Source organism: Heliangelus exortis, chromosome 23 (genome assembly GCF_036169615.1).
Source record: "Heliangelus exortis chromosome 23, bHelExo1.hap1, whole genome shotgun sequence".
NCBI classification, from domain to species: Eukaryota; Metazoa; Chordata; class Aves; order Apodiformes; family Trochilidae; genus Heliangelus; species Heliangelus exortis.
This window is the reverse complement of record NC_092444.1, coordinates 3199485-3214589: the sequence shown is the minus strand read 5'-3', so window position 1 is coordinate 3214589 and position 15105 is coordinate 3199485. Positions and strand designations below refer to the sequence as shown.

At 43.0% G+C, this 15105-nt stretch overlaps 1 protein-coding gene across 7 annotated transcripts in view; it reads left to right on the top strand.

Annotated features, from left to right (window-relative positions):
• The first annotated feature begins 118 nt into the window (after positions 1-118).
• UBR4 (ubiquitin protein ligase E3 component n-recognin 4) overlaps positions 119-15105 on the top strand; it is a 77121-nt gene continuing 62134 nt past the window's right edge. For all 7 annotated transcript variants that reach the window (XR_011730419.1, XM_071767226.1, XM_071767224.1 and 4 more), the window contains exons 1-21: positions 119-422; positions 4454-4551; positions 5262-5365; positions 5755-5884; positions 5982-6121; positions 6464-6566; positions 7104-7245; positions 7364-7488; positions 8177-8301; positions 8546-8605; positions 8738-8928; positions 9157-9256; positions 9346-9483; positions 9955-10072; positions 10481-10668; positions 11283-11442; positions 11565-11650; positions 12650-12819; positions 13428-13710; positions 14287-14419; positions 14821-14900. Coding sequence is in view for 6 of the 7 variants with exons in the window: in XM_071767226.1 (XP_071623327.1) it covers positions 289-422; positions 4454-4551; positions 5262-5365; positions 5755-5884; positions 5982-6121; positions 6464-6566; positions 7104-7245; positions 7364-7488; positions 8177-8301; positions 8546-8605; positions 8738-8928; positions 9157-9256; positions 9346-9483; positions 9955-10072; positions 10481-10668; positions 11283-11442; positions 11565-11650; positions 12650-12819; positions 13428-13710; positions 14287-14419; positions 14821-14900 (2808 nt within the window). In the remaining variant the exon portion in view is untranslated. The remainder of the gene's footprint in view (positions 423-4453; positions 4552-5261; positions 5366-5754; positions 5885-5981; positions 6122-6463; positions 6567-7103; positions 7246-7363; positions 7489-8176; positions 8302-8545; positions 8606-8737; positions 8929-9156; positions 9257-9345; positions 9484-9954; positions 10073-10480; positions 10669-11282; positions 11443-11564; positions 11651-12649; positions 12820-13427; positions 13711-14286; positions 14420-14820; positions 14901-15105) is intronic.

The following is a 15105-nucleotide window of genomic DNA, read 5'->3' as shown; positions in this document are numbered from 1 at the left end:
GGAAGAGGAGCAACCGCAGCCCCCGCCCCTGCGCGCGCACCGCGCACGCGCCCCCTCCTCGCACCGCCTCCGCCCCCCCAAAGTTGCTGACTCATCTACTGCGCACGCGCCTGGGCCCGGCCTCCCTAGGCCAATCGGGAGGCGCGGCGTGCGCGTGGGCTCCCCGGCACTTCCGGGCCGCCGTCTGCTACGCTCCCGCCCCCCCCCATCTCCCTCTCCCGCCACCCCCCCCCCCTTCCTTTCTCCGCCGCCCCCCTCCCCCCTCCCCCCCCCCCACCAAGCGGCAAGATGGCGGCGAGCGGCGGCGCGGGGGCCGCGGCGGAGCCGGGCTGGGAGGTGGCCGTAAGGCCGCTGCTCTCCGCTTCCTACTCGGCCTTCGAGATGAAGGAACTCCCGCAGCTGCTCGCTTCGGTTATCGAGAGGTGAGCGGCTCACCTGACCGGGAGGAGGGGGGGGGAAGTAACGGGGAGGAGGGGCGGAGGCTTGGGCCGTGCCCTCCCCTCAGTGTCGTTGCCTCTCCCGGCTGCTCGAGATCCCCGTTAGGGCTGGGGCGGTGCGGGGAACGTCTAAGGAGGGTCCCTGCTCGGGGAAGGGCCGGTGGCCGGGAAGCGGTGGCCGGGAAGCTGTGTCCAGCGCCTGCTGGGGAAAAAGGGAGCCCCGAGCAGCGTCCGGGAGTTCCTCACGCCCGGCCTCTTCCCGCTGTCCTGAGGACTGGGAGGCTCTCGGGGTGGTGCCCTTGGGACCTAATAATCGGCGGTGAGGCTGCACGCCCAGCTGCTGGCGGTGGCTGCTGCTCGGCCACAGCTGAAGCTCCTTTGACAGCTCTCCCGCCGAGAGGTTTCGGGACGGTTCTTGTGTGTTTTGCTGCTGTTGGACCGCGCTAGGCTTTTGCAAGCTGTGTGGTGGAAACTGTTGTGTCACCCAGCCCATCTCCTCTGGGCACAGCCTCCTGGTGGGGGTCACTGGGTGGCATTGCTCTCCTCTTAGGTGTGTCTACCAGTGAAATGCTGCTCCTGTTTTAAGGAGAAACGAAACTGCAGCAAATCAAGTCTGCCTGTACGCGACCAGAGATTAGACTCAGAATATGGGAGTACTTTGGAGATATTTAATTTAGCTTGCAGCTTATTTTATGATCTAAAACACGAGGTGTGAATGCCACATCATTATGCTTAGTTACAGAGATACAAACCTGACCACAATAAATTGTTAGGAAGCAAAAAATAAACACTCACTAAGAGAGATAATGAAATAAAGCCACGTGGTATTTTTCTTAATATAGAATGGCTGAGCTTACAAAGAGTGGATGCTTCAAATTAGCATTCTGTGCCTATTTACATGTAGTAGTGGTTCATCTGGAAATGTGCATATGCTCCATATTTATGTGATCTGAGCAGTTCTTGGGATAAGCTTTTTTTCAGGGATCATCTGAGCTTGGCTTTCACTGTCTCTGAAGTTCCTTATCAGAATGTTTTAGCAGAAGAACATGACAAAATCGCTTTAATGGACACTTTTTTTGGGGGGGGGAGGTCTGTTTAGTGAGAATGATTGTTCCATTTTCCACTGGAGACAGCAGTTTGTTGCCCCGAGGTTGAGTTGTGTTCCTGATGCTGACAGTGTTTCAAATTGCTGGAGCAAGGCCTGTGGAGTCTTGGTGGAGGTTTGTCTGTGATTTCATGCCTTGCTCTTTAACATGTGGCAAATCGCAGGGGGGAAAAAACCATGGCCTGTTCATGTTTGCAGCCGTGCTCTTCTTCTGCTCTGGTCAAATAATCTATCTTTAGATTTCTAATCTAAAATGTTTTATCTGTTCAGCTTATTTTTAGAAGAAGATTGTTAGCTCTTCCAGTGAGAGTGTTGGTACCATCCACAAAGGGGTTGGATGTCCCCTTAAATAAACATGGTGCAATGGCGGGGAAGTCACTAGCATTTTCTTTTCAAAATAAATTAAACTTTTTTCCTGATATCTCCTATCATTCATTTTTAACGTTAAGTATCATGTTACTAGCATTCCCCTGTTAGCAGGGGAATTATTCTTATATTATTATGTTATTCAAGAACTGATAGGCTTTGGCTTCTTCTTTGATATAAATTATGGAAATGATTTATGGAAATGACGTCTTTTGCAACTGAAGTGAAACAGTCTCCAGCCTCTGACAGCCAAAGCAGCCTGGTTGTCGGGCAAAGTTTTTACTGAGGGGAGAAGTCCTGCACCTGCTGCTGAGCCTTTCCAAGGCAGAGGCTGCTTGTGTGCTGCTGCCTTACAGAGAGGGTCTGTTTCGGGCCTGTTTAAGATTTAGAAGCAGAACTAAGAAAAGAGAAGGTATTTGTTGCCAACATGTTAGATTTGGTATTGGCACGGAGGCTTCTTGCTTAGCATGAGTAATCATTTTTGTCTGAGAAGCAAAAGTTATTAAAGCAATAAATCACAACACCATCACCCAGCATTTTTATGAAATCTCACTGTATATGCATAACACCAGCACAGCACAGGTGAAGCTGTTATCTATTATTTATATTTATTTGCAAGGACTTGATGATTGGTTGACAGATGCCTTCTACTTCTCACTACTTGTTTTAATAAAACTCAAGCCTCTTGTTGCCCATTCCAGATGAAATTTCTTATCTTGTTCTGATTTCTAAACCTTTGTGTTCTTACATCTTGTGGGTATTGTCTTGCACAGCTTGACCTATACAGCAGAATGACGGTTGAGAAGCTGCCAATTTCTCCTGTGCTGTATTATTCCCAAATTGTTCTCATTTGTTCTCTTAAAATACACTTCATACGCCTACTGCTGCTGATTTATAGTTGGGCATAAAGAGGTAGGTTGGACAAAATCAGTGTATGAGCATAAGAGAGCAAGCATTTTTTTTGCATGTTCAGTCTCTGGGCTTGTTACCCATCAGTGCTCTTCTGGTAGGGGATGGTGAGGTGAAGTCTGGTGAGGGAGATGTTGAGACTGCCATGCTATGCTGCTGAGTGTCTTGGAGCATATGCTCCTCATAACAGCTACTTTGCTAAGTCAGCTTCTTAGGTAGGCTAAATTAAAAAAAGAATCTCAAAACTAGGAAATCAAAGCTACAAAGCTGATGAGTATTTATTTCTGTTAATTTTTTCTGGAGAAGGGATATATTCTAGAGTGTGTTCTGTTTCTACCGCATCGCAGTTTGGCTGGAAGCAGTGATTTAAGATAGAAAAAGGGAAGGTGACTGGGCATAACTTGAGCCCTGCTCAGGTCAGCAGGGCTCAGGGTGTCCTCTTCCTCCTCCTGCCCTGCCAACACTGCTGTGATGGCACGTAAGAGGGATCCCTGGGTTTGTTTTACCATCCTCTGCAGCAGCTCAGCTTGGGAAATCATCAGGGGCTTTTGCTGGGGATAGGTCCCTAGCTCCCTCCCTTCCCTCCAGGATTAAATATTGCTGCTGGAGGTGGAGGAGGCTGTTTGGAGAGGTAAAGGGAACCTGAGTCTTACAGTCCATGTTTCCAGTTGTCTCATTCACATCACTGAATGAAAATGGGAAAGGAAGTTATGGAAGTGTTTAGTAGGCTGCTCCCTACCCCTAGTGATGTTGCAGGAGGAATGAAGGGCAGAGCTAGCAGAGGAGGCAGAGCTCTGATTCTGTTCTCTAGGTGGTTGCTTTCAGGTTTCTGTGCAAGCGGGATGTGATGTGACACTTCAGTGCAGCTGCCTTCCAGCTGTCCTTTCTGTGATAAGTAGATGTTCTCTGTGGCTGGTGAGCCTCACTGAGAAACCTCAGAGCCTTGACTTCTAGTGTGTTGTTCCAGACTTTGCATTACAGTTTTTATTTTAGGTTTGAGTTGCTGTGAAGTTTTCCCTCACCCTGAGCTTTGCGTTGATTTGTGTGCAGGGCAGAATGGTGCAGACCTCTGGAATGGCAAAGCTCTGCCCAGGAGGCTGGTTACAGTGGATGCAAAACTCTTTACTCCCCAGCTTGTTACAGACACAATTTTTTGTTATTATGCAATTACTTGTTTAGATTCTTCTGTTTTACAGAATTGCATAAACTCCAGTACCTTGACGGAAAGGGAATGCCAGTGCTAGCAAAGCCTGCCTGGCATTAGCAGAACAGACAGTCCAAACTTTATGGACAGATGAGTCTAGAATAACTTAAAGAACCGTCAGCTGGGAGAGCAATTATGAAAGAGTTTAACCTTTAGGTTTTATGAAGGACAAACATTTGCAGGATTGGAATTATTTCCTTATATTTCCTATGTGGATAGCAATGCTGATGCCGTGGACTGTCTGCTGCTGGAGGAATCTGTCCTGAGGACACAAGGGAGAGGATTCTGTTCTTGAAACCTTCACTTGGAAGGCCTGTGTGATTGTAATGGTCTTGTCTTACATCTCTTACCAGATATAACCTGTTCTGAGCGTTGTGTGGTGCCCCTGTCATGCTGCCTACAACTGACAGATCTCTTTTTCTCCTCTTGCAGTGAATCTGAAATCCTGCACCATGACAAACAGTATGAGCCTTTTTACTCTTCCTTCGTTGCACTTTCTACACATTACATCACTACTGTGTGTGGTTCAAGTAAGTGTTCCACCTCCTTCCCTTCTCTTACTCTTGTGTTATGACCGGGACATAGCAAAAGTAAACTGGAACTGTCCCTTTTGGTATTTGCCTGAGCCCTCTTTCTGAGTCAGACACGAAGGCAGAGCACACCATGCTGGTGTTGCTAGGTTTGATATTGCCAAATTATCAATTCAGATGGAGAGGGAGACTTGCTGATAGGTGTGTTGGGCCACCAATTATTGGGTGGCATTGACATTTTGCTTGATTATTCATTGGTCTGACTTCATTTAGAGAAAAGAATTTTTGGTCAAACAAAGTGTTTAAATAAACTTTCAGGATGTTTAGATTATTCTCTAGCAGTTATATGACTAAGTTGGAGTTAAAGATCAAAACATTGTGACTCAGAAGTATTTTATATTGTTTTGGCTGAAAGAATTCTGCAAAAGTGGTTTTGATCAACTTGTTTCACCTTCTGTCAGTATTAAATAAAGCTGCTGGGGAAGCTGAGGTATCCATCTAAATGAGCTTGTCTGGGTAGAAGCTATTATCCTTGCTTTACTGGCATTTCTTGGGTTACATTTTAATGAGACTGAAAGGATATTGCATCCTGGTGCTAGGCATGATAGACTGTGTGTGTGTTGCATAGCCTTTGTTTTATTGAAAGCATCGAGAACATCTCACACTGAATTACTGGAAAACTGAATGATGGAAGCATTTGTTTTTTGCAGTACCAAGAAACCAACTGCAATCAGTGGCAGCTGCTTGTAAAGTCCTGATTGAATTCTCACTGCTGCGCCTGGAGAACCCAGATGAAGCCTGTGCTGTGTCACAGGTAAGGCTGCTGCTGTGGGGAAATGGACTTTGGCCTCTGATTCCAAAATAGTTGCTCTAATGTTACATAAAGATACTGAAGTTCTTGAAATATTTAAGATTTACGCTTTGGTAGAGGCTGATCTGGATCTTCCTTCTGCATTCTTGTCATGGAATTTCAGCTTGTGAGCAAGGCAAAACAAAGGTGAACTGAAGCCTTGCTTAAGGAGATCTCCAGTAAATCTGTTGCAGTCTGATTTAGTTTTGTGTAACAGCCTCCATCAAAACTGTTGTTGCCTGTTTGTTGAGTTTCTAAATGCAGCTGCTCAGAATAAACGATAACTGAGGGATAATTGGAACCAACAGAGTTTAAACTGTACGTGCTGTCTTTATTTTTTTTTTTTTTTGTAGAAACACCTTATTCTCTTGATAAAGGGGCTGTGCACCGGCTGCAGCCGCCTGGATCGAACTGAAATTATTACCTTCACAGCAATGATGAAATCAGCCAAGCTGCCTCAGACTGTCAAAACCCTCTCTGATGGTAGGTGATTTATAGTTACGTCAGAGTTTAAATTAGGCGCAGAAAATCTTATTATATTTTTGATGTATGAAATGATGGTTTCCTCCTTCCCCTGCAGTAGAGGACCAGAAGGAGCTGGCCTCCCCGGTGAGCCCAGAACTAAGACAGAAGGAAGTGCAGATGAACTTCCTCAATCAGTTGACATCAGTCTTTAACCCTAGAGTCTCCTCATCGCCATCTATCATGGCAGAGGCACAGGTAAACAAGCAGTCCTAGAAGAGAAGCAGTCTGAATTTTAGCATAAATAATGTTGGTGCAGGCAAGAACAGAGGGCTGTAAGTGGTAGGTTTTTTTAATACACATGCATAAAGAAAACCTCTCAAGTATTTAAATCCTCCTTGCATGCTAATGAATTGCAAGTGAAAAAAATAATGCTTGCATTGCATTGGCAATGGTAATTTTGTTGCCTCGTGGAAGCTGATTTTGAGGGATGCTCACAGCTCTTTTGAGTGCTGCACCTAGCTCCTGTGTGGAGATGTACTGCAGTACCTTGTATTTTTAATGTTTCCATGATATATTTAGGCTGTACTTGCTTTTTAGGTGGAAGGAGAGAATGAGGATCAAGCTGCCACAGATCAAACCTCTGCAGCAAAGACAAAAAGCATATTCATTGCTCAGAATGTAGCCAGTCTGCAAGAACTTGGTGAGAATCAACCTTTTAGGATTGGGGAAAAAAATTTGAGAACAAGTGACTCTCCAGTATTACTCCTCACAGCTTTGAGTGGGAAGAAGCTTTCTGACCTAAGATATTTGCTCTCTAGGACTTTCTTGGTTGCATGCTGATGTTACTGAGGGAGGTTGTGTAGTTCTCTTCATTGAAGAGAGGATGAGCTCAGTGTGTTTGTATGCAGTAGGTTTGTTTTTTGGGGAGAAAAAGGTGGAAGATATAAAATAGCCTGTGGGAATGATTACTGAGTAGGTGTGGATTGAACCTGGTGTGGCACATAATGTTCACACAGAGCTTTGTGACACCCATTATGAGTACTGGCAGAAAACTTCACTGTCTGGTTTATGTGCTGGAAACTAATCTTTATCCTGTGACCTCAGCCACAATGACATTTTCTCACCACAAAGAATAATTAAGTCAATTATTGATGACCATTAGATCTCCGCTGCTTAGAAGCTTTCCCATGGAACATTAAAAATAACACTGCTGTTATTGTTTACTTTTTTTTGGTAGGTGGCTCTGAAAAACTGCTGAGGGTGTGCCTCAACCTCCCCTACTTTTTGCGATACATAAATCGCTTCCAGGATGCTGTCTCAGCCAACTCATTTTTTATTATGCCAGCCACAGTGGCAGATGCCACCGCTGTTCGCAACGGGTAAGGGCCTCCTGTCCTCACTCTTCTTTGGTAGATGCTGGGTAAAAATTCTGAAAGAAAATCACTGTAATTTTCAGTTACTGTCTGATGTGCACCTTCGTATATGTCATTACTGTAGATTTCATTCGCTTGTGATCGATGTGACCATGGCACTGGATACTCTGTCTCTGCCTGTACTGGAGCCCCTGACGCCCACACGTCTCCAAGATGTGACTGTTCTTGCTCTCAGCTGTCTCTATGCAGGTGAGTTGACTTCCTGTATTTTCTTTGGAGCTTTAAGCTGCTCTCGCTTTAGCTCTGTTACCTGCACATTTGAGGTAAGCCCACAAGTAACCTTGATTTCTTGGGAATCTGAAAGCTGTGCAGTGTTCTGCATAGTCTGGTGGCTGTGTTAGTATGGAAATTGTTACAGTGACGTGGAAATGGTGATATATGCAGCAAATCACTTGTCAGTATCAGAGAGAAAGATTTAAGTGACTCAACATCATCTTAATAGCCTGTAATTTCTGCTCTCCTTTTTATTTCTGTTCAGAGGATAATATATTTTTGCAGTTCTTATGGCTTCAGCTTAATTGGTTAGACTCCCAATTCAACCTGGTTTCCCAGGAATGGTGTAAGTACACCAGTATTCCACGTATTTAATTGGTATGCGTAAAATTTTAAAGAGATGTTACAGACGAGAATGAAGATTGCCTTAAAAATGAGATTGAATTAGATGGTGAAACATTTCCTCCTTTAATTGTTCTCGCATGTTTCTGTAGGACAAAACTTGATCTCTTGGGGGTGTTTCAGAATGACTTCTTTATCTGTCAGATGTATTCCCAGCTCCATCAAGATTATGGGCATGTTTGATACTTCTTGTCTTCATGTGCTAATGGATTCCCAGGATAGGCTCTTAACACAACTGTCACCTCCATTTTTTTCCAATCAGGTGTGAGTGTGGCAACTTGCATGGCCATCCTCCATGTGGGTAGCACTCAACAGGTACGATCTGGGTCAACAAGTTCCAAAGAAGAAGATTATGAAAATGATGCTGCTACTATTGTACAGAAATGTGTAAGTAGATGAGAGAGTGTTTGTTGTTTACATTCTTGGTGAGTGAAGTGTGTAGAGCTTGTATTTTGTTGTGTTGCAGTACACATCTTTGATTTCTGGGCATTAGACTTGCTGATAAAGGAAGCAGTGGGGTGGCTAACTGTAGAGGACAAAATGCAATGGTATTTGTAGTTTCAAAAGTGTGTGTGCTAGTTTACTGTTTTCCAGTGGAGTGCTTAAACATTGTCATGGTTTTGGATTTCAGCTCGAAATCTATGAAATGATTGGACAAGCCATCAGCAATTCACGCCGGGCTGGGGGTGAGGTAAGAGCTGTGTCTCAGGAAGCATTTTTCACTGTTTTTATACTGGTATATTTTGGCATTTGGATTGACACTATTTTGTCTTTTTGATACCTTTTCCCCCCCCCCCCCCTTCCTTTACTTTTGGTATGATAGCATTATCAGAACTTCCAGCTGCTCGGGGCTTGGTGTTTGCTAAACAGCCTCTTCCTCATCTTGAACCTCAGCCCCACGGCCTTGGCTGATAAGGGAAAGGAGAAAGATCCATTGGCTGCTCTCCGTGTCAGAGACATTATTGCTCGTACGAAGGAGGGCGTTGGGTCTCCCAAACTAGGACCTGGGAAAGGGTATGTAGATGCCCCACTGAAGTACTCACTGCCTATGTTTCTAACCGTGCCCAGCAAACAACTACTGTGAAGGCTTGTTGATCTCTTGAGACTATCTCCATTTGTAATTCAAGTTTTAATTGCTGAAGTTGTCTTTCACTTTAACAAAGCAGTCACTTCACACTATTTAGTATATGTATTTTTATTTGCCCACTTTAAGTTCTGCTGTATCCTTTCTTTTTTCTGTAGGCACCAAGGGTTTGGTGTTCTGTCAGTGGTGCTCGCAAATCATGCTATCAAATTGTTGTCATCACTCTTTCAAGATCTGCAAGTGGAAGCATTGCACAAGGTGTGTAGGTAGCATCTACATTCTTGTGAAACATTTTGCCTTCTCTCCTGAAACACATTTTAAATCCTCTTTTCAATGCCATCCCCCAGGGCTGGGAGAGTGATGGTCCACCAGCAGTGCTGGATATCATGGCTCAGAGCACATCCATCCAGAGAATTCAGCGGTTGATAGATTCTGTGCCACTTACTAATTTGCTGCTGACTTTGCTATCTACTTCCTACAGAAAGGTAGGAACTGGGTGAGCCACTCCTACTAAGTGTAATCTGCATGGGAAATTCTCACCTGACAGACTGGGGCTATGCTAAGAAGAATTTAAAATGCTTTTTTCAGAGGCTGTCAACTGGGACCTCTCTCCTGTTTTCAGAGATGTACACTTGACAAACCTGTTGATGAAATTTTTCTATAAGCCAAATGATATCTGTGAGTTTAGTGAGGAAGTGCAAAGGCTGTTTTCAGAAGAGTTGCTTGTATATTAGAGCTGTTAATGGAAGCACTGTTTAAAGCTTAGCCTAGATTATTTATTTCCAGCTATCTTGTGTAAATTTTAATAGAAATTAAGGGTGAGAAGCCTTGAAAAAAAACATTCGTAAATTGAGTTGAATTTGCTAGAAGAAAATTCAAATGTATTAGATACTCAAGTTTACAAATTCTTATCCTTCACAATCCTAAAATCTAACTTGTTCTGCTGCTCTTCTAAGGCTTGTGTCTTACAGCGTCAGAGGAAAGGCTCCATGAGCAGTGATGCAAGTGCCTCCACTGATTCTAATACTTACTATGAGGATGATTTTAGCAGCACTGAGGAGGACAGCAGCCAAGGTAAGAGAGCTTGCAACTTAAGTCAGGATTTTAGGCTGTCTTTCAGATTCAGTGGCAACCCGGCTACTGGGCTTTTGCCTTCTTGGGCTGTAATGCTGAAAATATGAAAGAGTTTGTAAGATGGCTTTGGCAGAAGTAATGCTGAATGTACTGTTATGTAAACTGAAGGCAGAGTGGCTGGGATCTGGTAGCATTTGTGTAAAAGGAGAGTGGAAATAATTCTTGTAAATTCCTACTGCACTGCTGTGAAAGCACTTAGCCTTATGATTTGGAAAAGGGAAGATTAAGATACCAGACACCTTAACTCTGCTCCCTGAAACTTTTTCAGGCCTTTTCAAAGCTGAGTGGTTTGCATAAGGTGTTTGCTTGATAATGTTCTGCTTTTGGTTTTCCTGCCTTCTGTGTTAGATGATGACAGTGAACCAATCCTTGGGCAATGGTTTGAAGAGACAATCTCTCCAAGCAAAGAGAAAGTGGCTCCACCACCACCTCCTCCCCCGCCACCTTTGGAGAGCTCACCTCGAGTGAAAAGCCCTAACAAACAGACTGCTGGGGAGAATGGGAACATCCTGGCCAGTCGCAAAGATCCAGAGCTGGTATGGGAGGGGCTTCAGGCTTGGTCAAATAACTGATTTATCATAGTGTGGTTTACTTGGCAGTGGGTAGCTGCCTGGACAGACAACTTGATAAATGTCAGGTGTTTTAAGCACATTGCTGATGGAGAACCAGTGACTGTCATGGTGCTGAAGAAAGGTGTTTGCTCTGCTCTTCTGTCAAGTGGAATATCACAGTATTTGTTTCTGATGGGGGGCAAAGACTGAGGATATCTATTTGGGTTACAGAGGGAAAATGAGGGCAGAACTCCAAAGAAATGACTTCCTGATATAATACTTTTACCTCCAGCTCTGTTGGGTAAAGACAAAAATAAATACTGTAGTCAAGAAGTTAGAGATACTGGCAGCCTTATCAGAGAATCATAAAATCAGTTCTGATACAGAACACAGAGTGCAGTGAGCTGCATTGCCAGCAGTAAATCTGTACCCCACTACTAGGGGGGCACTGTGGGAAATTAATTAAATTTTAATTCCACTTAAACTTTTAATTTTAATTTGAATTTAATTTTAAACAAGCTCAGTTTTTGTTTCATGTTGTCTTATAATACTCCCTCTGCTCTTGTGGCTCCTATAGTGTGTTCCTTTCTCCTTTCCAGTTTTTGAGCCTAGCTTCCAACATTCTGAACTTTCTCACTTCTTCAATGCTGAACTCCAGGAATAATTTCATTCGCAACTACCTGAGTGTCTCTCTCTCAGAGCAGCACATGGCCACCTTGGCCAGCATCATCAAAGAAGTGGATAAAGATGGGCTTAAGGGTGAGTTAACAGAACATCTGTGTTAGAGAACACAGACTGTAGGATAAATCCTGCTCTGTGTTTTAGTTTTATGTGGAAATTATAAATCTGTGGTGGCAATGGTTTGATCCCTGTCTTTACAGGCACATCAGATGAGGAGTTTGCTGCTGCACTCTATCACTTCAACCATTCCTTGGTGACCTCAGATCTTCAGTCCTCTGCCTTGCAGGTAAGTCTATGATTGAATGTAAAAATAAAACAAAGGAGTGTTGGTGTCTTTTAGTGTCTCTACATGGACTCTACACACCAAGGGTCAGATATTGATGATTTTGTTTGGCTCTACAATATTTTCTTTTGCAAAAAGAGTTTGGAATATTTTGGAATCATTGACTGAGATGACCTTTGCAGTCATCCAGTACAAAACTTCTTGCCAAATGTAAACTTGAAAGTTCAGATTACTCCCCTGAACTCCGAAGGTGATGAAAGCTGAAAAGTAAATGAGTTTGTGTATTCTGTCTCTGAGAGTTGCCTCTATCCATGGATTTATCAAGAGATGTCTCTTGATAATCCTGCAGATTTGCTTTGCTCTCAGGACTCATGCCAAAAGGACTCCGAATTCTCTCAGGAGGGAATCAAATTAATCCTTTTGCTTTCATACTTTCAAAGTATTAACTTTGTAGCCTCTGGGTTTTTTTTGCTAGGTCATGAGCTGACCCAACACTGTAAGTAGAGGCTATAAATCTGCTTACCAATCAGTGAATTCAATCCTTATACTTTTTGTTGTCTGTTTTCTACTGTATTTAAAATACTCAGTTGTTTTCCTTTTTAAGCAATTGGACTTTCCAGAAATCTGCCTTTTCACTATATTTGAAAAGAAACAAGCATTACTGTGATCAGTCAAAGAGATCTTCTTCCAGATTCTTAGATACTGAATATAGTAGCATAATGTCCCCTGCTGTGATATTGCAGAGAGTGAGTGAAGCTCATTAATGCCATTTTTTCTGCATTGGCAGGGAAGTTGAAAGTTTGCTTTGGATTAGGTGGCAGAGTGACAGTGTGTCCCTCAGTAGCTATGCCATGTATTAGATATAGGAGAGCGATTGCTGTGTGAACCCTTACAAGCTGAGCACCCTGCTGTTTATTGTAATCTCTTTGTTCAAATCATGTTTTTTAATTAAAGCATCAGACAGGATTTTCCTCTTTTCAGCAAGTCTCTGTTTTGTTCCAGAACACACTTCTTCAGCAGCTGGGGGTTGCCCCTTTTTCGGAAGGTCCATGGCCCCTCTACATCCATCCTCAGAGTTTGTCAGTGCTCTCTCGACTTCTCCTGATTTGGCAGCATAAAGCCAATTCCCAGGGAGATCCTGATGTTCCAGAATGCCTTAAAGTCTGGGAAAGGTGAGATAATTTTATCTTAAACTGCAAGTCATCTCTTACCTCTCAGATTTTTTTTCAGTCAAATTTGGATTTAAAGTTCTGTGTTCTTTGAGTGGTGATGGCATGTGATGCTTAGAGGAGCAGTCAGTCCTGTATGTTGCTGGAGGAATAGGATAGTAAATGAAAACTAGAATCAGGATTTGAGTGGATGAAGGCTGAATTACTTACAATAACACTGCTTTTAAAAAAAGGAAGGTGAATGTCTAACTTCAGCAGGTTTCAGGTAGATTCTGTTAGGATGGTGCCAAGATTTTCTGTCTATGCTATTGCCTGGAGTCACAGTCTCTGTCCTTAGCTGTAGTAGACAGCCTTTCCTTTCTCCCTTTGGATGATTGTACATGTCTCCCATCACATCTATTTGCTAATTGTATTTCTCTAGTTTTTTAGTGTTTGCATAGTTTCATTCCAATTCATAATACAGTGAATAATGTGTGAAATTGCCAGAAAGAGAAGAGTAAGCAGAAAAATACAATTATGAAAATGTTTCTCTAGCCTGTAATTAGAGATTTTAAAGAGAGATCTAAGCAAGGAGAAAAGTTAACTTGATAAATTTCATCTCTTATTTTCAGGTTTGTGGGCACACTGAAGCAAAATGCTTTGCAGGGGACTCTTCCCAGTGACACAGAAGATCTGAATGTTGAACATCTCCAGCTTCTGCTGCTTATTTTTCACAATTTCTCTGAGAGGGGCCGCAGATCTATCATGATGCTGTGTATCCAGACAATTGTGGAGCTGACAGTGAACATGGATACCCAGCAGTCTTCTGTGCCACTTATTGTGGCACGTCTGCTCCTGGTGTTTGACTACCTGCTCCATCAGTATTCCAGGGCTCCTGTCTACTTATTTGAACAGGTGAGATTTTTGGATCATGTTCTGGATACTTAGTTGGTCACCCAGCAGGGATCTGTAGCAGGGAATCAGTTGGTGTGTTCTGTCCTCTTCCTGACTTTTGTGTTTTGGTGTTATTACCAAAACTGTTGGGTTTTGGTGTTGTCACCAAATTTGCATTTGCATGATTAAAACCAGTTGCTGGTTCCTAGCAGCAGGTTCAGCAGAGGAAATTCCTGGTGTAACTGCTATCCTAATAAATCCAGCTAAGGACAGGATTTATCTTTCAAACTATTGAGTATTTGGGTATTTAGGCACTTTTTCACAAATACCTTGTCCACTGTGTCCTTGCTTCAGCTTTTCACTGTTGAGATTTTTGGCACTGTTCTCATTAATGGAATACCAGTTTTTTGTGTGTGGCTTTTTTTATCTGATTGAAGCTTGACAATTGATTTAAACTGCTAACTTTAGAATAAAAATAATCAGATAGAATTCATGCCTTCCATCAGAAAGCTCTATTTAATTCTTGGTGGTATTTCCCCCCTTACCTCTTAGTGACAAGTAACCGAAGGGTGAGTTATTGTGTGTTTTTTTATTTAGGTGCAATATAATTTGCTGACACCACCCATTGGCTGGGTGAGTAGATCCCAGGACAGTAGCAGACAAACATCTGTCCCACTTTATCATGGGTTTAAAGAAGTGGAAGAAAACTGGACCAAACACTGTTCATCAGGTAAGAAAGAAAATTTAAAGAATTTTTAATTCCAAAATTTATTTTCCTAAGCAGATGAGAGCCCTTCCTGTGCCCTGTGTGTGTAGTAGTGTTCCTACTTGTAATGGGCATAAAACAGACAGATAAAAATGCATTCAAGAAAAGTTTTAGTAGATAAAAATATTGTCATCAAGGAATATGCTACAAGTGATTCAAAATAGTGTGTATCTGTTATGTATGAGTAGGAAAATCTTGGCTGTATATACTGTAGGTAAAAAGCACGTATAATGTGTCATGGAGTGAGCTTAGTGGAATCTGATACTAACCTTAAAATGAGAGATTTGGGGATGGAGGAGAGGGGATAACACAGTACTAGCTAATTAAAGCTGTCACTTTGAACATATTTTCTGTCCTCATTCCAGACTCAGTTCTGCAGCCCAGATTCTACTGCATCCTATCTCCAGAAGCTTCTGAGGATGATCTGAACCGTCTGGATAGCATGGTATGGGGAATTCTGGTGTATACCTTTCTGTAAGCCTTGAGGGCTGTGTTGATTTGTCAGGTGCCAGGGAAACTGGACAAGAAAGAAAAGCTTGATGAAGCAGCTGGAGCACTCTTGCACCCAAGGGCAATAAGAATAGTAGCTGAATAAGATAATATGGGATTTCTTTTTGTGCTGCCAAAGACATGTGGTATTAGGAGTTGCT